The 20,249-nt window shown below is 54.0% G+C and overlaps 4 protein-coding genes across 14 annotated transcripts; all 4 read right to left on the minus strand.

The window, feature by feature from the left end:
* Positions 1-5: 5 nt before the first annotated feature.
* atp5f1c (ATP synthase F1 subunit gamma) lies at positions 6-2,174 on the minus strand. Of its 2 annotated transcripts, XM_061268562.1 has the most exons (9): positions 2,051-2,174; positions 1,599-1,633; positions 1,372-1,503; positions 1,097-1,304; positions 889-1,032; positions 745-809; positions 528-683; positions 324-420; positions 6-105 (listed from the first exon to the last, which is right to left on the minus strand). In XM_061268562.1, exons 1-9 carry the CDS (start codon positions 2,128-2,130, stop codon positions 102-104), a joined length of 921 nt encoding a protein of 306 aa, XP_061124546.1. In that variant the 5' UTR covers positions 2,131-2,174; the 3' UTR covers positions 6-101. The 2 variants fall into 2 exon arrangements, with proteins under 2 accessions (XP_061124546.1, XP_061124547.1); XM_061268563.1 differs by lacking the exon at positions 6-105 and having other exon boundaries at positions 320-420.
* Positions 2,175-2,311: 137 nt separating this feature from the next.
* Positions 2,312-3,992, minus strand: echdc3 (enoyl CoA hydratase domain containing 3). The gene is made up of 6 exons (XM_061268600.1): positions 3,808-3,992; positions 3,477-3,598; positions 3,316-3,413; positions 3,043-3,243; positions 2,795-2,973; positions 2,312-2,712 (listed from the first exon to the last, which is right to left on the minus strand). The coding sequence occupies exons 1-6, from the start codon at positions 3,945-3,947 to the stop codon at positions 2,559-2,561; spliced, it is 894 nt and encodes a 297-aa protein (XP_061124584.1). The 5' UTR covers positions 3,948-3,992; the 3' UTR covers positions 2,312-2,558.
* Positions 3,993-4,167: 175 nt separating this feature from the next.
* kcnj8 (potassium inwardly rectifying channel subfamily J member 8) lies at positions 4,168-6,660 on the minus strand. Of its 2 annotated transcripts, XM_061268210.1 has the most exons (6): positions 6,057-6,657; positions 5,666-5,814; positions 5,443-5,603; positions 5,234-5,373; positions 4,919-5,135; positions 4,168-4,795 (listed from the first exon to the last, which is right to left on the minus strand). In XM_061268210.1, exons 1-6 carry the CDS (start codon positions 6,401-6,403, stop codon positions 4,532-4,534), a joined length of 1,278 nt encoding a protein of 425 aa, XP_061124194.1. In that variant the 5' UTR covers positions 6,404-6,657; the 3' UTR covers positions 4,168-4,531. The 2 variants fall into 2 exon arrangements, with proteins under 2 accessions (XP_061124194.1, XP_061124193.1); XM_061268209.1 differs by having other exon boundaries at positions 5,234-5,603; positions 6,057-6,660.
* Positions 6,661-6,808: 148 nt separating this feature from the next.
* On the minus strand, positions 6,809-17,958 carry abcc9 (ATP-binding cassette, sub-family C (CFTR/MRP), member 9). Of its 9 annotated transcripts, none has more exons than XM_061268206.1 (42): positions 17,876-17,957; positions 17,733-17,782; positions 17,210-17,358; positions 17,007-17,148; positions 16,818-16,939; positions 16,582-16,748; positions 16,407-16,508; positions 16,206-16,346; positions 15,890-16,081; positions 15,194-15,358; positions 14,972-15,127; positions 14,770-14,904; positions 14,545-14,707; positions 14,434-14,474; positions 14,215-14,357; positions 14,044-14,152; positions 13,867-13,974; positions 12,949-13,021; positions 12,787-12,892; positions 12,465-12,509; positions 12,053-12,154; positions 11,908-11,992; positions 11,757-11,837; positions 11,384-11,521; positions 11,184-11,309; positions 11,028-11,127; positions 10,897-10,970; positions 10,630-10,833; positions 10,407-10,558; positions 10,272-10,341; positions 10,056-10,213; positions 9,900-9,992; positions 9,737-9,839; positions 9,548-9,661; positions 9,358-9,478; positions 9,167-9,297; positions 9,013-9,091; positions 8,587-8,695; positions 8,008-8,111; positions 7,819-7,952; positions 7,671-7,733; positions 6,809-7,185 (listed from the first exon to the last, which is right to left on the minus strand). In XM_061268206.1, the coding sequence occupies exons 3-42, from the start codon at positions 17,349-17,351 to the stop codon at positions 7,048-7,050; spliced, it is 4,731 nt and encodes a 1,576-aa protein (XP_061124190.1). In that variant the 5' UTR covers positions 17,352-17,358; positions 17,733-17,782; positions 17,876-17,957; the 3' UTR covers positions 6,809-7,047. The 9 variants fall into 9 exon arrangements, 6 of the variants coding, with proteins under 6 accessions (XP_061124190.1, XP_061124186.1, XP_061124188.1 ...); XR_009710824.1 differs by adding an exon at positions 7,267-7,528 and having other exon boundaries at positions 7,045-7,185; positions 16,582-16,939; positions 17,876-17,958; XM_061268202.1 differs by having other exon boundaries at positions 16,582-16,939.
* Between the last annotated feature and the right edge of the window lie 2,291 nt (positions 17,959-20,249).

Raw genomic sequence — 20,249 nt, forward strand, 5'->3', positions numbered from 1 at the left:
GAGCGGATGGTCTAAGGTCTTTATTCTCTGCGTATATTTTACAAACACAAGCATAAACGTGGGCTTGGCTCGGAAACGTCCGTCGGGGTTCACCTCGTCGCTTACCTGCCGAGAAAGAATTCCCGTCGTTCCAAAACACAACAAATCAACCAAACCACACTGCTGGCTAACGTAGCGGCTAACTAAGTCAAAGCACGTTGACGTCTACCCGGTTTACCTCCTTCAAGGCTCAATTCCTGAATTCAGTGCAGCGGATCGATGCAAAACGCGCGAGAGCGTTAGAAGGTTTTGAAGGCCACGAAGCTGCGAAGATGAAAACTTACAGCGCGGCGGCTCCGGAGATGATCTCGATCAGCTCCTTGGTGATGACGGCCTGTCGGGTGCGGTTGAAGGTCAGGGTGAGCTTGTCGATCATCTCGGCTGTCGAGCGGGTTGTCAATCAAAAGGGGAGGAGGGAAAAAAAAAAAAAAAACAGGAAGAACCCATCAATGCCTGGCGACCAAACGGTGAAGGCGGGTCCGGCTTACAAGCGTTCTTGCTGGCGCTGTCCATGGCGGTCATCCTGGCGCTCTGTTCGCTGGTGGATGACTCCCGCATCGCCAGGTAGATGATGTTGACCATGGCAAACTCCTGGTAGCTCCTCAGCACGTCGGCGTCGATATCGTCGTACACGCCCATGGTCTCTGCGGAGACCGGCCCGAGTTGGAGTTGGGGGGGTTTAATTTTGGCGGCCCGAGACCTTACCTGCGTTTGCGACCACGTCGTTGGAGAAAAGCGGCTTTTGGTCCGTCTTGTAGGAAATGACGGACCTGCATGGGGAGAACATTTCTCTTTCACGACAAAGCTACTTGCAGACACTTTTGAGGAGGACGGGGGCAAGTCAAAGACCTGAAGCGATTGTAGACAACGGCTCCTTGGTCAAACTCGTAGCCGGCGTTGAGCAGCTCGCCGGCGATGACGGAGGCGTCGCCAAAGGTGGGGGGCTTGCGGCCCACCTCCTTGAAGTTGAGCACGATGTGCTTGCTGTGGGTCCTGACCACCGGGCAAAAACACGTCAGCCGCACGGCGGTGGGCGCAACGGGGCGGGCACTCGTACCTGTGCAGCAGACCTCGAAGTTTGTCGCCCACGTTGACCACCATCACCTCCTTACCGCTGCCCGTCAGGTTAGCTATCTCATTCTTGATGGTCTTGGCCACGCCTGAGTGGATGGCACCGCACAGCCCGCGGTCCGACGTCACGCCGATGATCAGGTGCTTGGCCGCCTTGTCCTCGGGCGCCTTGATCTCGGCCTTCTCGTAGAGAGCTGCGGGACACAGCGGGGGAGGAGTCAAGCTTTGGCTCTTTTCAAGACCGATTCCAAGTGCACGTACAGAGGGCTCCGGTGCCGTAGACCCGGGCGGGCTTCAGCTGCCTCTCAGCCCGAGCGTACTTGGCGGCAGCCACCATTTTCATTGACTTGGTGATCTTCTGGATGTTCTTGATGGACTTCAGCCGGATGGTGACTAGACGCAATCGGACACGCCGTCAGTTCAGTTGACAAGGTGGCGCGGCACAATATCTAATTTTACATCAGTGGACCAGGATGTCATGAACTTACTGTCCTTCAAGGTGGCCATGTTCCTGATCTGCCCACTGTTAAAACAAACACACATGAATGCAACTTGTGCAGAATACAAGCCCAAGCATTCATCCACTTTTGATTTTATTGTAAAAGGACAGCAAAGGGGGACACTTGCGCAAATGTGTGTTCATCTTTGCTGCAGACTAACGCATAGCTGATTAATACGAGGTGGTTTGTCTTAAAACATTTCAGTTCGGTGTTAGCTTAAAATAACTGCACTAATACGACAATGTCACCGTCTTATTTAGCATTAGCCGCCTAGCCGCTGTCATTCATTAGCCGCGGCCTCCACGTTAGCACGTCCTTTAGCTTTCAATAACTTTCAGTTCGGCCCAACACGGTTCACGTCTATTGCACAAGACGCACTTGGAGACACGACGCAACAGAAGTGATCGAGAAAACGGTGGCAGAGTGCGACTTTTCGTTACCATTGTGGGGAGAACACCAAGGCGCTGGTCCTGGCCAACATGTTCGCTCCGATGAAGGTCAGACTGGCAGTACTGCGCATGCGCACAGTTAAGGGAAACGCAGGCACCGCTGATGCCTTCACGGACTTGCTAGGAAAATCAGACGAACGAATCTCCATCATTTCTTTTTGTATTGTCGATAAAAAAACAACAACACTTGACTTTAAAAGAACCAAACCATAATGACGAACAATAAAATACGGTAAAACCAAAAATGAAACGTTTTACTCCAAACATATAGTGTTTTATTGTATATGCTGTAACAATCTGCACAGTTTGAATATAAACACTATACATGAAACAAAAATCGTGCTTAATTATTCAAAAAAAACATTTAAAATTAAACATGGGTATTTAAGTACCATTAAATTAAATGTCCCTTCACAATGCAGCTCTTTAAGGCACGCAGGAATAGGTCTGATGACGTCCGTCGGAAACACACAAGGTCCGTCCGTCGGAGCAACGCGCGTCAATCGTGGACCTTTTCCACTTGATGGCTCCACACCGGCTTGCGTTTCTCGATGAAGGCTCTTATTCCCTCCTGGCCGTCTCTCAAAGCCAGGTTGTCCACCATCACCTTGGAGGCGGTGGCGTACGCCCCATCTCGTCCTTGAGACATTTGTCTTGGGGGGAAAGAGACAGAATAGAGCTGAGGTGAGCAAAGCAAATGTGCCCACGTCGCCGTACAAGCGTCACGGCGCGCACTTGTGGAAGGCGGCCTTGCCGAGGGCCACCACGGGTCGGCTGGCCCCGCACACGCGCCGGGCGACGGCCATGGTCTCCGCTTCCAATCGCTCCTCCGGAACGACCTTACTGAGCAACCCGTGCAGCAAAGCGTCGTGGGCGGAGATGGGAGCGCCCGTGAAAAGCATCTCCATGGCAACCTGCCGGGCACAAGTCACCAAACTAGCTCCACGTTAACAAACGATGCTAACGAATAGCCTCAGCGTCACCTTCCTGGGCACGGCTCGGCCGATGGCCACGGCCGGCGTGGAGCAGAAGAGCCCCACGTTGACGCCCGGGGTGGCGAAGGTGGATTTGTCGGACGCCAGCGCCACGTCGCAGCTGGCCACCAGCTGGCAGCCCGCCGCCGTGGCCACGCCATTCACCATGGCGATGACGGGGACGGCCACGTCTTGTATCAGAGTCATCACCTGGCCGTGCAATAGACACCTCAATAAATACGCTCGATAAGTCAATCAATACAAACGGGTAAAGCGGCTAACCTGCGCGCACGTGTGAAACACACGGGTGTGATACTCTCGACCCCGGGCTGACGTCAGCTCCTTCAAGTCGTGGCCAGAGGAAAACACGGGACCTTCGGCTAACACAATAGTGACACAAGTTGAGAAAGTGGCAAACTATGTCTATTATTTCCATGGGATACCTGATATGATGATAACTCGAAGATCTTGGCTGTCCACATCAGTCAAGATGTCCTCTCGGAGAGACTCCAGCATGGACAGAGACAGAGCGTTCCTTTTTTTGGGATTGTTCAGTATTATTCTTCTACAAATGGACAGAAATTCACATGTTTAACTTTTTGACATGAAGTTACAACAAACGGGAAGCAGCAGAACAAGGAAAGCGTGTTAAAAGAACGAAATCGATTTCATGAGAGACCTTGAAACTCATTTACGAGCTGTGTCAAAGTTGACTGCTGTGGTTTGCATTGTAAATACATTGAACTCTTGTTCTTTTTCAAGCCACTTCGTCACCTAATGCCGTTCTCCTGGCTGCGCACAGTCAGTGGTTCCGGTTCCGTTCTGTTTGACAAGTACCGACGTCCAGTCAGCGAACGTGAGCTGGTGACATAGCTCACATTGCTGCACAACAACCGACGGAGCGCTGCAGCCATGTTTGACCCGTTCAAAACAAACCCCTGTCACTTCCGGGTCTGTGACGTAGCACATCGGTGACCGATGACGTCAAGCTTGCGCGACAACCGCATTTGTTTTGACCGTGTTTGTTTTTCGTATTTTCATTCATTTTCAATCAGCGCCAAAATGTCATGAATCTTTGCTACACAAAGCCAAACAATGTTCGTTCGTGTCATATTCAGAAAGGGAAATGGTTGGTTATTTATTTCATTGTTTTTTTTAATGGGCAAACATTGATTATGACAAATAGTGATCATTATGAGGCTCATTATAAGGCAACATTTTCTCCTCCAAAATGGGTTATTATAAAAAGTGATCATTTTGAGGACTTGGCAACAAAAAGAAAAAGTGCCATCTATTTTTTTCTGCATCATTGCTGAGTGAAGCATAACCATGGCAACCTGGAAGCAACTCCCTCATCTCAGTCTTGCAGTATGTGCAGGTGCAGGTGTTAGCTCTGGAAATGTTGCCAATGAAGTTAGGGCAAGACAAAGAAGAAGAGGTCCCAGGGGGGGGCAGAGGTCACACGCAGAAAGCAAAGCAGCAGGACCCAGGCCTCCTGTCAGGTGACGGCGTTCACGCTCTGACCGCCCTCGGCCGGCGTGAAGAACTGGACTTTGGGCGAGAGCATGCCGGAGTTGTTTCGTCGCAAGCTCCCGCTGCTGCCGCCGCCTCCGCCGGCCCCCTTGCGCATGGAGTTGTTGCGCCGCATGGAGTTCCTCTTCCTCAGGGAGTTCTGGTGTGACAGCTCGCTCTTCTGCATGGTCTGGATCAAGATGGACGGCTTCTCGTCCAGCTCGCGGGCGCTGCAGCGGGGCGTGGCCACCTGTCGACAATCAAACCTTTGGCTTTCTACTTCGACGGAGAGTTCCTCCGTAACCCGTCGCCTATCAGCGCTCGACTATTTGGAAGCGGTTTTCCTCTCAAATACGGCCGCCGCGTGACCAACCCGCACGGTGTTGCCGAACTTGGAGTAGTCGACGGAGTAGACGCCCTCCTCCTCGGTGACGATGGGGACGAAGCGGTGGCCCCACTGGATCTCCTCGGAGACGTAGGAGGTGCGGGCTTGCGTGGTGATGCCGGTGGTCTCCACCACGCCCTCCAGGATGACAATCACCTCCAGGTCGCTGCACTGGAGCTCCATGGCCGACAGGTCGTACAGCGGACTGCCGGGCAGAGGCGCGGGAGCCCAGGTGCTACGCTAGCAGGCGCTGCCACAAAAAAGGCGGGCGGGCGGGCGGGCGGGCGGCGACGGAGGACCCACCTGTTCTTGTCGATGACGTGGCAGATGATGAGCGGGGCGAGCAGGAAGAGGCTGTTGCTGGACGTGGCGCTCTCCGTCTGGACGTCGATCTGGTGGATGGGGATCACCTCGCCCTCGGGAGTGGTCGTCTTCCTCACCACCTGCAAAAGCAGCAGAAGGACAATGTAAGGGCGACCCCATTGGCAAAATCGCAATTGCCATCCGGCGACCTGAAGGCGGACGGTGGCGCCGATGATCATGCTCTTGCGCAGGTCGCCGATGCGGATCATGAAGCACAGGCGGTTGTTGCGCACGGCGATGACGGCGTGGCGGCTGAAGATGAGCGTCTCGGCGCGCCGGTTGGACTGGGCCGTCTTCATGAAGATGCAACCTGGAGCAAAGGCGGCCGGGGTCACGTTAGGGTCACGGGGCTGGGTGTGCGTTGACGACTACCCAGCATGACGGCGTTGATGATGAGGCCCACGATGTTCTGCAGGATGAGCACCGTGATGGCGGCGGGACACTGCTCGGTGATCATGCGGCCCCCGAAACCGATGGTCACCTGCACCTCGATGGAGAACAGGAAGGCCGACGTGAACGACCTGGGCGGGACAGGCGCAAGCGTAAACGGTGATTGCTAAAAGAGATCGGTCCCATGGTGGTCATGGAACATGAAAAATGGCCTCATTTCATTACGTTAGCCAGCAACCAATCAAAGGAGGGAGAAGGCCGCGTGGGCGGGACCAAAGAAAGACATTTTCTCGCTTGAAAAAGTCCCTGCAATGAGGGAAACCTCATCGGAAACCTACGTCACGAGTTCTGAAGCTGCAGCGCGAGCACTTACTTGACTCCGGTGACGCAGTGCGCGCCGTCGAGACGTCGGGGGTCCAGGTCTCCGTGCGCGAACGTCACCAGCCACCAGCTCATGGCGAAGAGTAGCCAGCTGCTGACGAAGGTGGTGGTGAAGATGACGAGCGTGAAGCGCCACTTGAGGTCCACCAGCGTGGTGAAGACGTCCTGCAGGAAGCGGCCCTGCTCGCGGATGTTCTTGTGCGCCAAGTTGCACGAGCCGTTCTTGGCGATGAAGCGCGCCTTGTTGACGCGGTCGCGGAACACCGGCTTGCGGGGCATGCGGGACGCCAGCCCCGGCAAGCCGAACTCCTCCGGGATAATGCTTTTTCGAGCCAGCATGATTGGTTTGCTCGCTCGCCCGCCTTGTGCGCCTTTTACGCACGTCGTCTCAGCGCCTCTGACTTGCGCTCGGGCGCGCGCACATTTCGCCGTTGGTTGGGAGCCGCCTCTGCTGGGCCGGCTTTACGACCTCCTCAAGCTGGACCCGGTAGCGCTGCTTTCCCGAAGCGTCCATTTAAAGGCACCCAAGTAATAAAAAGATGCCCAAATAAGCTCAACAACTTCCCTTTAAAGTGCTCCCTTTGACTTGAAATGTGACAAAGTGGAGGGAAATGGATTCTTGGTCGAGCCGCCAGGTGGCGCTATTTAGTAACATATCGCTCACCAGAAATAAGTCCTTCCTAAATAAAAAACGCCCGGGGGGAGGAGCCAGGCAATTTTTCGATTGGCAAAAATAGTCATCAGTTTGAAAAGATTAGAAAAGGACTTTAATGCACACAACTCGGTTGCATTGTACAAATGCTGAATCCAAGCAACACGTGACGCAGAAGGTAAAAGACTCAAGTGAAGTCATCTTGTGAATAAAACAACATACGACGGCCCAACGTGTGTTACTGCCGCACCGGAAAAGAAAATGCTGATACTGAAGTTTTCTTGTTTTTGGGCTCAACGTTTAGTGCCCGAGTCAAAGTGAAACGTCGGGGCTACATGTCAGCCTTGACGAAGGAGGCAAACATGCCGTCCTCCTGCTCCAGAAGCGTCTCGGGCTTGTCGTACTCCAGGATGTTCCCGCGCTTCATGACGATCACCAGGTCGGCCGTCAGGATGGTGTGCACGCGGTGCTGAGGAGGGAGGGGAGGGGGGTGGGGGGGAAGGACACACGCTGAGCAACTCAACTAACAGTGTTACTCTTTGCTACTAACCAGGTTGTCTCTGGCAGAACCAGGACCAGAACCAGCCCCCGGTGGCGAGAAGAAGAAGAAGAAGAAACGGAAAGAGAATAGGAGTGGGTGGGGCCGAGTCCACGTGGGCTGGTCCGGTCCGGTTCTACTTGTGTGTTCGCACGAGCACACTGAAGAGGCTCTCCTGCTGTGCTAGCAAGTTGGGACCCGAGTCACATTCCACCAAAATCCCAGAGGAGAAGACCAGCACCTGCCCAGCTTCCAGGATGGAAGAGACGCGGTGCTGAAGGGTTAGCACGGGACGGGACGGGCCGGGACAGAACAGGACAGAATGGCAAAAGATAGGAAGAGCGAGTTGAGGGGAAATGACAAGAAGCTGGAAAAGGACACAAAGGCCGAACAGGAAGCCAACGTGCAACACTCACGGCGATGGTCACAACGGTGCGGTCGGCAAAGGCCGTCATCACAACTTTCTGCAAGATGTTCTCCTGAACGCACAGAAACACAAGTTGATGGTTGCTCTCCATCTGGCGCTGAGGAACATTTGATTCCACTGCGGCCGGGCGCACGCACCGTTGCCATGTCGATGGAGGCGGTGGCCTCGTCCATGATGAGGATGCTGCTCTTCCTCACAAAGGCCCGAGCCAAGCAGAAGAGCTGCCGCTGCCCCACGCTGAAGTTCTCGCCGCCCTCTGTCACCACCGCATCTGCAAAACGGGCCAATCAGAAGGCGGCCCGGGTAAGGCGCCGGCCTTTCCGTACCCAGTCCTCCCGGTAGCGCCTTGACCATGTTCTTCAGCTGGGCGATCTCCAACGCCTCCCACAGGCGCTCGTCGTTGCACGTCCGCTCCGGGTCCAGATTGAACCTGCGGAAGGTCACGCCGCTTGCCGTCTCCGATTCATTTCCCACATTTGTCGCACAAATGCGTCAGAAGGGCCGAGGAACACGCGGTGAGCGGTGTGAAACACTCGACCGTTCACCCCACGCACGCACAGTCCAAACAAACACGGCCAGGCAAAAAGTCACACGAGGTCTCCGGCCCACTTCCTGCTGCGAGAAAAAGCTTCTTCGGAGCAGAGCGGTGTTCCGCAAGGCTCCATTCCGGAGCCCCTCTCCAAGGAACAAGTGGCCCACTTGACAAATGCGCTATCTTTGGCCAACCCGGGTGCTCCGATACGAACAATAGAAAGTGAAGAACCAGGAAGACGATCCAGCTCCCCCCAAAAAAAGCCCTGGCGAGATTTATTGGAAGCGCTGCAGCTGCCTCCCCAAAAAACTTAAATCAAACAGCCAGGCTGGAACGTAAACAGGAAGTGGTCTCTTCAGCCATGTGTGTGTACCTTATGGAGCCACTAAACAAAATGGGGTCCTGCAGGATGATGGACAGCCGAGAGCGCAGCGTCTGCAAGGGAAGTTTGCAGATGTCGATGCCGTCGATGACGATCTTTCCTGGAGGAGAAAAAAAAAAGACAATCCAAAAAAGTGGAAGACACGGAATGGAAATCAAATGGTTGAGGAATGCCTTTCGTCTGCCAAGTGTGCGATACGCCATGATTATTGTTCCAAATAAAAAAGAATGGATCCAATGGTTTACATCTCCACCACCATTAGCAAAATCATCTCACTTGGCTTGGTTAATGTCAACAGCGGTCAGGCCTTCGCGCCACTTTTCCCAAAAAAGGGAATCTCGGAAAGCCGGGCACATTTTTCTTTTAAACACACACGCGTCAACGCAAAAGGAGAGAAGAACGAGGAGACTCACTCACCTTCGAAGATGTCCACCATGTTGAAGAAGGCCAAGGAGAGCGAGGACTTGCCGCTTCCCGTGCGGCCGCAGATTCCCACCTGGGCAGAAAAGCGAGGCGTGAGAAGGAGACTCGGACGGACCGACGGCCAGCCATCTCCGTCTGGAATAGTGACCTTCTGACCCGGCTGGATGTAAGCGTTGACGTGCTTGAGCACGGGTTTGAGCATGGGGTCGTAGCGCACGCACAGGTCTTGGATCTTGATTTCTCCGTGCTCGGGCCACGTCTCCGGCATCTGAGAAGAATCTGCGGGACGCACAAATTGCTCGGAGCTTCCAAAGACTGCGGCGACGGCGGCCGACTCACCCATGGATCCCTCGTAGTTCTCAGACTCGGTACCGAGGAAGCTGTTGACTTTCTTGACGGCCGCCATCTGCACCTCCAGGTCGGCCAGGTTCCTCACCACCCAATTCAAGTAGTTGGTGACCTGCAGCCAAACGCAAGTAGATGTTCCTTGGATGTTCTTTAGCTTCTGTCGTCCGGCGACGAAACCGACCGTCAGGGCGTAGGTGAGAGCCAAGCCCACCAGACCTCCGGTCGGTTGGCCGCAACCCAAACCCCAGATGGACGCGCCGGCCGCGGCCAGCACGATCACGGCTCCGAGGTAGTCCTGAAAGCCGGGAGAGAACATCGGCGGATGATTCTCAAGGTCATCACGACACCAGCAGAAGAAGGCCAGCCTCACCGTGCGGACCTCCAGCCAGCGGTTGGCGGCCGAGAGGAAGAGGTACGCCGTGTTGTTGGTGTCGGTCAGCTCCAGCATGCGTTGCTTGAAGCGGGCCTCGTGTCTGAAGGACAAATCATCATGTCCGTCGCGGGCTCCTCTGGATGCACGACGGCGCCCTTACCTAAAGGCTCTGATGGTGGTGAGACCTTCAGCCGTCTCGGAGAAATGACACAGCAGGGGAAGTTGCGTGGAGTCGTCGAGGTCCTGAAGATCTCTGGTGGGGATCGAAAATGTGGTCCCGACACCTGCTGAAGAACCTCGGCGGCTTCTCACTCACTTGGAGGCCACCCGGAAGTACTTCTGGATGAAGTAGAAGGCCACGGCCAGGGGCACCAGGGCGATGATGAAGTAAGGCGTGATGGTGGAAATGACACCGATGGCGGACAAGCAAAGGAAGCTGGAGCGCGTCAAGGATTCCAGGGTAGGAGGAATGTGCTGGAGGACGAGCAGACCAGATGTCAGCGAGGACCCACATTGCCCAACAAAGACGTACCTGGTCGATGATGTTTGTGTCAGCTGAGAACCTGTTGAGGATCTGCCCCAGGGGGGTGATGTCAAAAAACCTGGGAAGAGGAAAGACGGACAATGCAGTTCCCGCCAGAGAAGAACTCTGTGAAGAAGGACCCACCTGAGAGGAGCGTGGATGATCTTGTTGAGCAGGTTGTGGTGGAGGTTGGTGGCCGCAGAGAGCCCCAAGAACTCCACGCTGAGCGAGGTGATGAGGCACAGCGCGATCCCGGCCGCGCAAAGAACTATGAACACCGTCAGGTAGAAGGAGTCCTGCAAGCGGGCCCGGTTCAGACATTGCGCAACATCTCTTGGAAACGCATCCATCCACGGCGCTAGCGGACCTCTGAGTCGGCGGGGCTTTTGTTGACCGCTTGGACCTGGCACGTCCCGTTGGATCCCACCACCATGGTCTGGTTGGTGTGCTCGGAGGTCCAGATGGCCAACCAGTAGTCGATGGCCATAATGACCGAGTGCTTGAGGAGCTTGGAGGACATCATGAGGAAGACCATGAAGAAGCCACCCGAGGAGAAGTAGCACCAGCAGTCCTGACAATTACGAGTCATCGTGGTCACCATGGCCAATGAAAGTCAGGATCAAAATCATCTCACCTTCCACGGGACCTTGGATCTCCTGTTTGTGGTGGTGGACAGGTTGTCTTCATCTTCCTCCTCCTCTTCCTCCTCTGAAAGGATGGCAAGGTGGATTGAAAGCCATCGTGGCAATCTTGAAGCTCACCTACCTTCATCCTCGTCGTCCATCTGGTTTTTGGTCTCTCGGGGGTAGAAGGCTCGGCGGAGAGTCTTCCTCTCCAGGGTGGTTTGGCTGTCCTGCTCAATGTCCTGCGTGGAGCAAAGCCGTCAGAGGCCCGAGTCAGAGAAGAGAGGGAAGGACTAACCTTCTCCAGCTCCTGGTCCTGCCGGTTCATGAGCGTCTTCCAGTGGTCGTAGAGCTCCACGTCGTGCGTCTGGATGTCCTTCAGAGTTCCTTCCCTCAACACGGAGCCGTCCTTCATAGCAATGATCTGAAGCAGGGGCGAGTTTGCGCTCAGGCGCCGCTCGACGGCCCACTCGCTCGCTCGGCCGGGCTCGGACTGACCCAGTCGGCATGGATGAGGTACTGCAGCTTGTGCGTGACGAGCACCACGGTCCGCTTGTCGTCCTGCAGGAACTTGAGGATGCCGTCCTGCATCAGGTGGTCGCTCAGGTGGATGTCCAGGGCGGAGAAGGGGTCGTCCTAGGGAGAAGAAAGCTGTCGCCATGACAACGGGCACGTTTTCCCAAGGCGGCGCCGTCACCGCTTAACCTCGCCCGGATGACGGAGGATCGGAATCAAGCGGAGCTGCCGTCGCCGCGGCGACGGGATAACAAACACGTGGCGGGCGGGCGCTGGGGCGTCGCTTCCGTCTGACGCCATCTAATTGCTCTAATGCGATTACGCCGCTCGATTTTCGCGACGCCTCGACGCTCACCAGGAAGACGATGTTGGTGTTCTGGTAGAGCGCTCGAGCCACGCAGATCCTCTGGCGCTGCCCGCCGCTCAGATTGATGCCCTGGCGGGAGGGAAAGCGGGTGGACAAGGTGCAAGCAAAGCCAGAGGGAGGGAGGGGAGGGGAGGCTCACTCGTTCCCCGATTTCCGTTTGGTCTCCGAAGGGCAGCAGGTCGATGTCCAGCTGGAGAGAGCAGGCGTCGATCACCGCCTTGTACCTGACGTGGCAAAATCCAGAATCAACCCAAAAGCTCTCGGGCCCAGCGCCGCTTTGTCACCTCTGCTTGTTGAAGGGACTCCCAAAGGTGATGTTGTCCTCCACCGTGGCGTTGAGCAGCCACGACTTCTGGGTGGCGTAGGCCACCGAGTAGCGGTTCTTGCTAAGGACGGAGCAAAAACAAGAGTGAGGACAACCAAGCTTCGCCCAGGGAGGAGCCTTCACACATCCACGCCAAGAACATGAAGTTGGCTTCAGCTTCATGAGTGTTAAGGATGCCATCATGAAGGAGCATAGAATGATCCACACAGAATCTCCAACTTCAAAAAGAAGTCAAATCATCAAGTAAAAAAGAAAGTCAAATGATCAAAAGAAGAAAAAGATCTCCAGCAATGATGATTCAAGGAGCCAAAACACTATGATGGGTGGGGTGGAGAGGGGGGAGGGGGGAGGTGATGTCACAGGTCCGCTACCTTGCGGCGTGGTCACCGGCCTCGTCCTCCGCCGCTTCCAGGTGGCTGTCAAAGGTAGCACTTTAGCGTGAGCTAACGACACATGCGAACATGCTACATGCAGTCTATTGAGGAAACGTTTCCATGGTGACAGTTCATCACCTTAAGAAAAAAAAAAGTTGTGAGATGCCCATGCAAGTTCTGGAAGAAGGAAAGTACCTGAACGGCCCCTGGGAGAAACTCTCGCTATCAGGTGGCCGAGAAGGTGAGGAAGTCAGAAGCTGGTGCGAAAAGCGCCGACACGTGCAAAAAAAGTTTCCCGCTCCACTCCGGCCAGACTTACTTGCTCCAGTGGATGCGGCCGCTGATGCTCTGCATCTCGCCCAGCATGGCGAGCAGCAGCGACGACTTCCCGCAGCCCACCTGGCCCACGATCATGGTCAGCTGACCTGAAAAGCCCAACGTTAGCCACCGGCGGATTCAACGCCAGCGACGACCACGTCACCTGTCGGGATGCGGATGTTGATGTCGCTCAGCGTGGACAGGTTGCTTCCCCAGGTGAAGCTTCCGTTGCTCACCTGAAAAAAAGCTCATTGGTCCAGCTTCGTCACGCTCTGCCACGGACGGCTAAGCTAACAGCTAAGCCCAAAACAGATTGCCCGCCCGCCCGTCCGATGATCTGGCACGCCGCTTCCCGGCGCTCACATTCCTCTCCTCTGTTTGGTTTATTTGTTCCCGTTAAGTTTATTTTATCAGGGCGCCCCCCCCTTCCCTCCAGAACTCCCTCTCAGCGCGACACCGGCCCACCAGCGCCATCTCCACTGGAACATGTCGGGTCGTGAGAGCCTTCCGTCATGTGTTAGCTTCACGCTAACACACGTCGAAGGCTAAGTTGAGTCATTTGTGAGTCAGTGAAACCCGACTGGCTTTTTCAGACCATGACTTGATCCGAATTTTTTCGTACGTGACTTCCTACTCCCTGAGAGCAGATGAAGGACAAAGGAAGGGCTGCGTGAAATTAACGAGGCTGTCAAATGTCAAACGCGAGAACAGGAAGTGACAGCGGCGGCGCAAAGACCAAGCGGGCTTTTCCCAGTGTAGTTGACCTCGACCCGGGTTAATACCTTCGGGACCGAGCTGGAAAAGTCCGGGCCAGGCAGACTCCATCACGTCTGTCGGGTTGCGAATCCCCCCCCCCCTCCCTTCCTCCCTCGCCGGGCTAATGAGCGGGCCATCGCCCCGCGGGGATGCGACAGGAAGAGTCGCCTTAAGTGGGGCCGCTCTCGGGGCAAGACGTTCTCGTGTGAATGGGCCGCTTCCTCGGGAGTCACGTCGTCGTGATAACAAACATCTGCTCCAGATAGATTGGATGAAAGCGGCTCTGAGCTTGCCCAAAGAAAAAGGTGCTGGAATCAAATCTGACCTTGACGGCCACATCTTCCGTCTCGCTGGGTCTCATCTGCCGCCTGGACGGCTGCTCGTAGTTGTCCATCTGGTAGCGGAGAGGCTGCTTCCTGTTGATGGCTTTGGTCTTCAGCCAGACAAAGACAAGTTAGCTTGTTAGCAAGTTAGCAGCGCGGCGGCGGCGGCGAACACTCGCCCCTCCAGGGTGCTTCTTGGCCGCCTCGGACGGGACGGACACCTCGCCGTTCCTCCAGCTGTCGTCTCCGATCTCGTCGCTTTGGAGGAACTCGCCCAGCTTCTGGACACTGCGGCAAAAGATGAAAAGGTTTCTGTCTCCTTGGGGATTTCTACCAGGGAGGGGCCCAACCTGAGGAGCGCCTTGACGGCGAAGCGGACGACGGTGGACAGCAGGAAGAGCGGCGTGACCAGGATGTTGAAGAGCGCCAGAGTGGCAAAGGCCTCCGCGGGACTCGGACCCGTGTCGGTGAGGAAGTAATGCATGACGAAGGTCTGCGAGGAGGTTCTCAGACATTTAGAAGGTTCCGGCCACCACGATTGGTTGGATTATTCGCGGGTAGGAGCTTACCGCCAGGACGGCGGCGATGGGAATGGCGGCGTTCATGAAGACTGCACAAGGACAGAAGAGCATGATGGCAAGGGCATTCCAACAACAACATCTTTTCCACCGTCTTCTCACTGGACATGGAAGTGTAGAAGGCAAAGGTCTTGAGGCTGGTCAGCTCTTTGCCTCGCGTCTCCTCCACGCTGTCGCAGAAGATGTTCTCCCAAGCGTAGAGCTTCAGCAGCTTGATGCCCTTCAAGATCTCCGAGGTCTTCTTCAGCCTGTCGGTGGAGTGCTCCTGCAAAAACACAAGTCTCGGCGGCCGCTTCCCACGTCGCAAGTGGGGAGAAGAACGCTCACCAGGGTGATCTTTTGCATGTCGGCCAGCTTGGTGGCAATGAGGTACTGAACCGGAGCCAGAAGAACAATGACGGACGCGCCCACTAAGGCACTCCAGCCAAGCAGGTAGTAAAGAAGAAGCACTCCCATCACGATCTGGTGGAACAAAAAAATTGCTCATAGCGGTTGCCTCCGACCAAAATGGCAGACTCGCCGCAGATACCTGCACAGGCATGGCCCACAGATTGGGACATAGGAAGAGAAACCACATCAGCTGATTGGTCTCTATGGCAACCAGGTTGTTGATCTGGCCCAGCGTCATCTCGCCCATGGACATGTTGGACGTGGACAGACGCAGGATCTTGTTGTAAATCATCGCCTGGGTGGAGGAAGAACAAAAAGGGGCTGAGCGGGGAGCCCAAACGACGCGGCGCCGCCGCCTCACCAGCAGGGCTCCTCGCAGGTTGATGCCGGTTTCGATGGTGACGTAGTAGGACGCCTGCAGGAAGGTCCTCTGCAGCACCAGCGCCAGGAAGAGCAGCACGGCCAGAACCGACGTGTTCTGGAGCAGCTCGGTGAACAGCATGTGGTGGACGCCAAAGTACCTCTCCTACACACACACACGTAGCTGTACCTAATGGTGTGTCTCGATCCAAACGGCTGTCGGACATCTGCCGCTCAGCTGTGACAACAAGCGACCGCTCGGCGGGTGCTCGTCAACGGACCTCAGAGCTGCGAGGCAGACGAGTGACCCGCTAGGCCACCGCTCCCAACGCAAGCAAGGGTAAAATATTTCCCAGAGAGTCTTGTGATCACACCCAGTGAGTCATTGACTGGACGGCGGGACCACCCAACCACCCATCTTCAACGCGAAATTTCCATAATCACATCAAGTGATTTGTCTTGGCCGACGGCCGCGGAATTATTCCGGTGTGGAAAGGAGCACAAAAACGGCGTCACCTTTACAAAAATATGACCACATTGAGATTTTTCCACCTTTAGCGAATCACTCTTTGGGGATGGGAACCCCTTCGCGACCAAATGGGTTTCTTCGGCGCCGCGGCGGGATTCGAATGACGAAACGTAGCGCCATCTGCTGGACGCGCTAAGTACAACTCCGCTGGATCGACGCCTCACTCACCTTTTTGTCCGAAGTGGAGCCGGCGTCTCCCTCCGGCGTGAGGTTCCAGACGATGCCCGAGATGCAGAGCGGGCCGGCGAAGCCCAGCAGGTCGGCCAGGTAGCGGAAGGTGCTGCTGAGCAAGATGGGTCGCCCGAACGCCCGATACATGGAGCGCCAGATGGACGGCGCCCGCTCCGGGTTCTCGGCCGTCTGCGGAAGGCGTGGAGCTGACCATCTGCTAGCTTCATGCTAACTTATAATGCAAAACGCCATAGACCGGCTCACCGATATTAGCGCAGGCGTTCTTCGACCGGAACGGTTCTGCAGAACTCACCCTCTGGTCCTCGTAGGCGTCTTTAAGTCGCAGGTAGTTGGTGAGAGCTCGCATGGCGATGGGCAGTTTGCCGATCTTCTTCAGCTCGATGGGTCTCTTGTGGGCCCCCATGATCAGGGGGTTCATCCACCAATACGTCGCCTAGCAACGGAGGCGGAGCTTGAGCTCAGCGTGCAGAGGGCTGTCGGCGCGTCCTCTCACCTTTGAGAGCAAGTTGACAAAGGGCTGCAGGAAGCGGACCCCCAGATCCTGCAAGTCTTCGGGGGGCTTCACCTTCTGAGGGTTGGCGAAGAAGACGTACTTCTGCCGGGACCACGTAAAAATCAGCCATCTCGCACTTGACCCGACCGAGCGCACCTTCCATCATTTGGTCTACCCTGATCCTGATCACGTTGACCTCCACGGCCATGAGCAGGCCGTAGAGCAGCACCAGCAGCGCCGTGATGCAGACTCTCAGCTGGTGGACGTCCACCTTGTCCTCGGCAAACTTCCACAGCTTGATGGATTTGGTGATGAAGGCCAGCACCCAGTAGATGAATAGAACTGCGGACGACAATCGGGAGTGCGCTTTGGACCCCCCCACGATTTCTAGCATTGTAACGCAAATCTCACCCAGGAGAAGTTTGGGGAAGTTGGAGGTCTCAATGTTGTGGTAGTACACCACCGACGTGGTGGCCGCCACAAATCCCATGAAGGCTGGCATGAAGAGGTGCAGGTGGTTGGTGACCATCATCCTACAGCGAGGCGCAAACACAACACAGCGTCATCCAGCCTCGGGGGGGTGACGGAGAGTCAACTCACTTGTTGGACACCACGCCCTCGGCGAACTCGCAGACGTGGACAAAGAGCAGCGAGAAGGTGAGGATCCATCGCAGGTTGTGTCCCGGGAAGTGCAGCCACGTGTTGTGATGGATTTGCACCTTGGAGCTCTGACTGCCCCATCCTGACAAACACGCACGGGTGATGACGTCTCGGGGTTCCGCTGACGTTGCGCGTGCGCTCACCGATGAAGAGGATGGGGAAGGTGATGAAGAGCAGGAAGACGTGAGGCACCAGGTTGAGGGCGTCCACGAAGCAGCCGTTGTTCAGCACGCCCTCGTCCACGCTGTAGCCGCTCTCGTTCTCGCCGCAAAACGACAAGCCCATGGCCGCGCTGACAAGTGGCCAAACAAACATGGCTGCCACTTAGCAGTGCTCTACGGCTATTCGGGAACATTGGAGCGTTCGACCTCCCGCTCATAAGACGCAAGAATCCGATCAAATGAAAAAAGGAGATGTTTCAAAGTGCACCGCTGAATTTTTGCGAGACACTTGACACCCTCCTCCATATACGACTCAACTATCTCCGCACACTTCATATGTGCCAAACATAGCCCAACTCCTTTAATTGGTCGCCGGTGACGTCATGTTGACCATGATGTCATAGTTGCGTGAATAAGTCAATGATAACCCGCGCACGCACTTTACGAGGGTAGTCTTCCCTTTTTTCCCAGAGAGAAAAGTGGAAATGAAAAGTCCAAGGTTTACCTCAACAAGAAGACAGAAGTCCCGCAATCCTCACGGACAAATTTTCATTCCTGCTGGAGGACAAATAAAAAATAAGATTGACGCTGGGGGGGGGAAGAAGAAGAGAAAAAAAAAGAGAAAAAGATGTTGTGGTGTGAGCTGACCGGGGAGAATAAAGTTGATTATTTTTAGACGCGCGCCTGGATCAGCTGCTCGGCATTCTGACGCGCGTTTGTTCGATGGAATGCACACACACTACTTCCGGTCATTTTCAAAATAAAATACTTTAAAGTTTCTGCCTGCATAACAAAAACGCTCTCCCAAACTTGCTCTTTTTGACGCCGGCAAGCTCAAACAGAACTTTCCCGCACATCAAATCTAAAATGTGCACTTGAGTTGTGCGTGTGCGCGATAAAAGTGACGTATGACGTCTCAGAAATGCGTCACTGAGGGCCACTTTAATATGAAGGCAGCGCTTTTTTAACTTCCACTTCAATTGGGTTGAACTCCTTGACGCAACTTCGCGACGATCAGATTTCCAAAACTTGACGACTGGGAGGGGGGTTGTGTTGAGCTTCTAACGCAAATGCAATTTCAAGGAAGATCGCAGCTCAACCAATGTTAATTAATCCATTTGGAAACATCACAAATTCATAAATATGATTGAGAAACCCCAACGATGCCATTTATTGGAGTGTTCCATTTGCCCATCTGTGACGCCATCGTGGAATTTGCCTTAAATGAGCGTTATAGTCCAAACTCCATTCTGAAATGTATCGATTGGATGACGCTTGCGTTTACACATAATGACACGGCCGCGCGCATACACTATAGCAAATATTGTATCTGTTGGAATAAAGCTTGTATTCGGCATGCTCGCGGAGAACGTTCAACGAGAGGAAAGCTCCAACGTGTTCTCATTTTAAATTGTCCCGCTTGTTAGCATCACTCACTTTCGCCCATCCTACATTCAATCCACATTTTGCACATGTTTGCAAAAGTCCAATTTGAATGCCGATGACATATAAACCTTCTAATGACAAAAATCTTTTTTACGGGGGGGGGTCTATCGAGAAATGCATTATCCCGTAATGACGACACGACTCTTATATCGATCGTTTGGTCGATGAAGTTTGGTATGGAGCAGTTTGCACACAAGGTGCATTTCCCGACGGGCGTCATGAGAAGCAGAGGTGGGACATACACGGTGGGGACACTCACCCGGGGTCAGAAGCAGCTTTTGGCACCTCAAACTTCACGCAGTACTGCCAATGGGGAATTCCGACGTCTTTAAGGTGATGATGAACACCGGAAATAGCCATAAATTGCCTTCAGATGCATCAGAATCTACAATAATCTCATATTCATTCAAAAAAAATGGACGCAAAAACATCAGTAACGTTTACCATTTTTTTTTATTGCATATTTCTACGCAACCAATGTGGAAATATTGCAAATGACGGCGCTAATGTGCCGTACAAGCCACTGCAGGTTGGGGGCGCTGTAAAACAAAAGAATAAATAGCACGTAAGTGAAAAGGGATATCCTGCATCATACAATACATGATATAATGTAGACATATAGTAGTGGAGTATTATGCATAGTCTGAAATGTAGTCCTTTTATATGATTGAATGTGTAAGCATCATAAACCGATTACCACTTTCATGTTGTTGCCATGGAAACATCATATCCAGGAGGATAAAGACCCTGGAAAACACCCGCACGGGATTAAGAATACTCTCAACTGCCCCCAGCCATTTTGTGTGTGTGTGTGTGTGTGTGTGTGTGCACAGTTTGATCATCTCCCTGGGGTGTGACAAATAGTACTCCCACTCACTCACCCACTCCTCTTCTTCTGTTTACATACGTACACACTGCATACAAGTTTAATTCACATCCTCAGGATTATTTAAAAATAGATTAGGAATGAGTTCTTCCATTAATTTGGATCTTCTTTATTGGTCGGGCGTGCGTATTTAGTTGAAGTCGGCAGTGTGAGAAAAGTTGAGGCCTGCCTGACCAATTGCCCTTGCGCAGGAAGTGGCGGACATCCCCAGCAACATACACACACAGCACACAACACACACACACACACACGCATTTATGTTTTTTTTTGTCCAATGACCTCAAAATTGACCTTTTCCCCGCTCCTCTTATAAACAAATAAGGAGCTGGAGATAAGCGGTCATTGAGCCACTGGAGGGCGACAAATGCATCATTTGGGGATAATCATGTATCCTACTCCCCACTAGAGGGCGCCATTGACCAACATTTGGTGTTGGCCTGTTTGGAATAGTTCAAAATTCCATGCGTGTGTTTAGCCATTGCTCTTGTTAGTATTTGAAGCAGGTTTTATTCCGTGTCAAATTTAACACGATGTGCCGTCGCCTTTAAAACATGACAGGAATTTGTCTGGTTGTTTGAGCTCCACTAGCATTGCAGCCTGAGAAAGCATATAAATATGAATAATAATGCATGCAATAATACTTCCCGAACATTCATCGCCTCAGTCGCCGAGTATTTATTCAAAGCATTG

Source organism: Syngnathus typhle, linkage group LG21 (assembly GCF_033458585.1).
Source record: "Syngnathus typhle isolate RoL2023-S1 ecotype Sweden linkage group LG21, RoL_Styp_1.0, whole genome shotgun sequence".
In the NCBI taxonomy this organism is placed as follows: domain Eukaryota; kingdom Metazoa; phylum Chordata; class Actinopteri; order Syngnathiformes; family Syngnathidae; genus Syngnathus; species Syngnathus typhle.

Coding starts and splice junctions, on each gene's coding strand:
- atp5f1c (XM_061268562.1), bottom strand. CDS start 2,130: ATGCGCAGTACTGCCAGTCTGACCTTCATCGGAGCGAACATGTTGGCC. Junction 1,033..1,096: donor CTTCGAGGTCTGCTGCACAG/GTACGAGTGCCC, acceptor CCCGGTGGTCAG/GACCCACAGCAAGCACATCG. Junction 810..888: donor GTTGTCTACAATCGCTTCAG/GTCTTTGACTTG, acceptor CTCCCCATGCAG/GTCCGTCATTTCCTACAAGA.
- echdc3 (XM_061268600.1), bottom strand. CDS start 3,947: ATGGCTGCAGCGCTCCGTCGGTTGTTGTGCAGCAATGTGAGCTATGTC. Junction 3,414..3,476: donor TCGAGTTATCATCATATCAG/GTATCCCATGGA, acceptor CTATTGTGTTAG/CCGAAGGTCCCGTGTTTTCC. Junction 2,713..2,794: donor GGCAAGGCCGCCTTCCACAA/GTGCGCGCCGTG, acceptor TTTCCCCCCAAG/ACAAATGTCTCAAGGACGAG.
- kcnj8 (XM_061268209.1), bottom strand. CDS start 6,403: ATGCTGGCTCGAAAAAGCATTATCCCGGAGGAGTTCGGCTTGCCGGGG. Junction 5,815..6,056: donor CACTGCGTCACCGGAGTCAA/GTAAGTGCTCGC, acceptor TGTCCCGCCCAG/GTCGTTCACGTCGGCCTTCC. Junction 5,604..5,665: donor CATCAACGCCGTCATGCTGG/GTAGTCGTCAAC, acceptor CCTTTGCTCCAG/GTTGCATCTTCATGAAGACG.
- abcc9 (XM_061268202.1), bottom strand. CDS start 17,351: ATGGGCTTGTCGTTTTGCGGCGAGAACGAGAGCGGCTACAGCGTGGAC. Junction 16,940..17,006: donor GAGGGCGTGGTGTCCAACAA/GTGAGTTGACTC, acceptor GCCTCGCTGTAG/GATGATGGTCACCAACCACC. Junction 12,155..12,464: donor GCCGGTGACCACGCCGCAAG/GTAGCGGACCTG, acceptor CTCCGTCCTTAG/CAAGAACCGCTACTCGGTGG.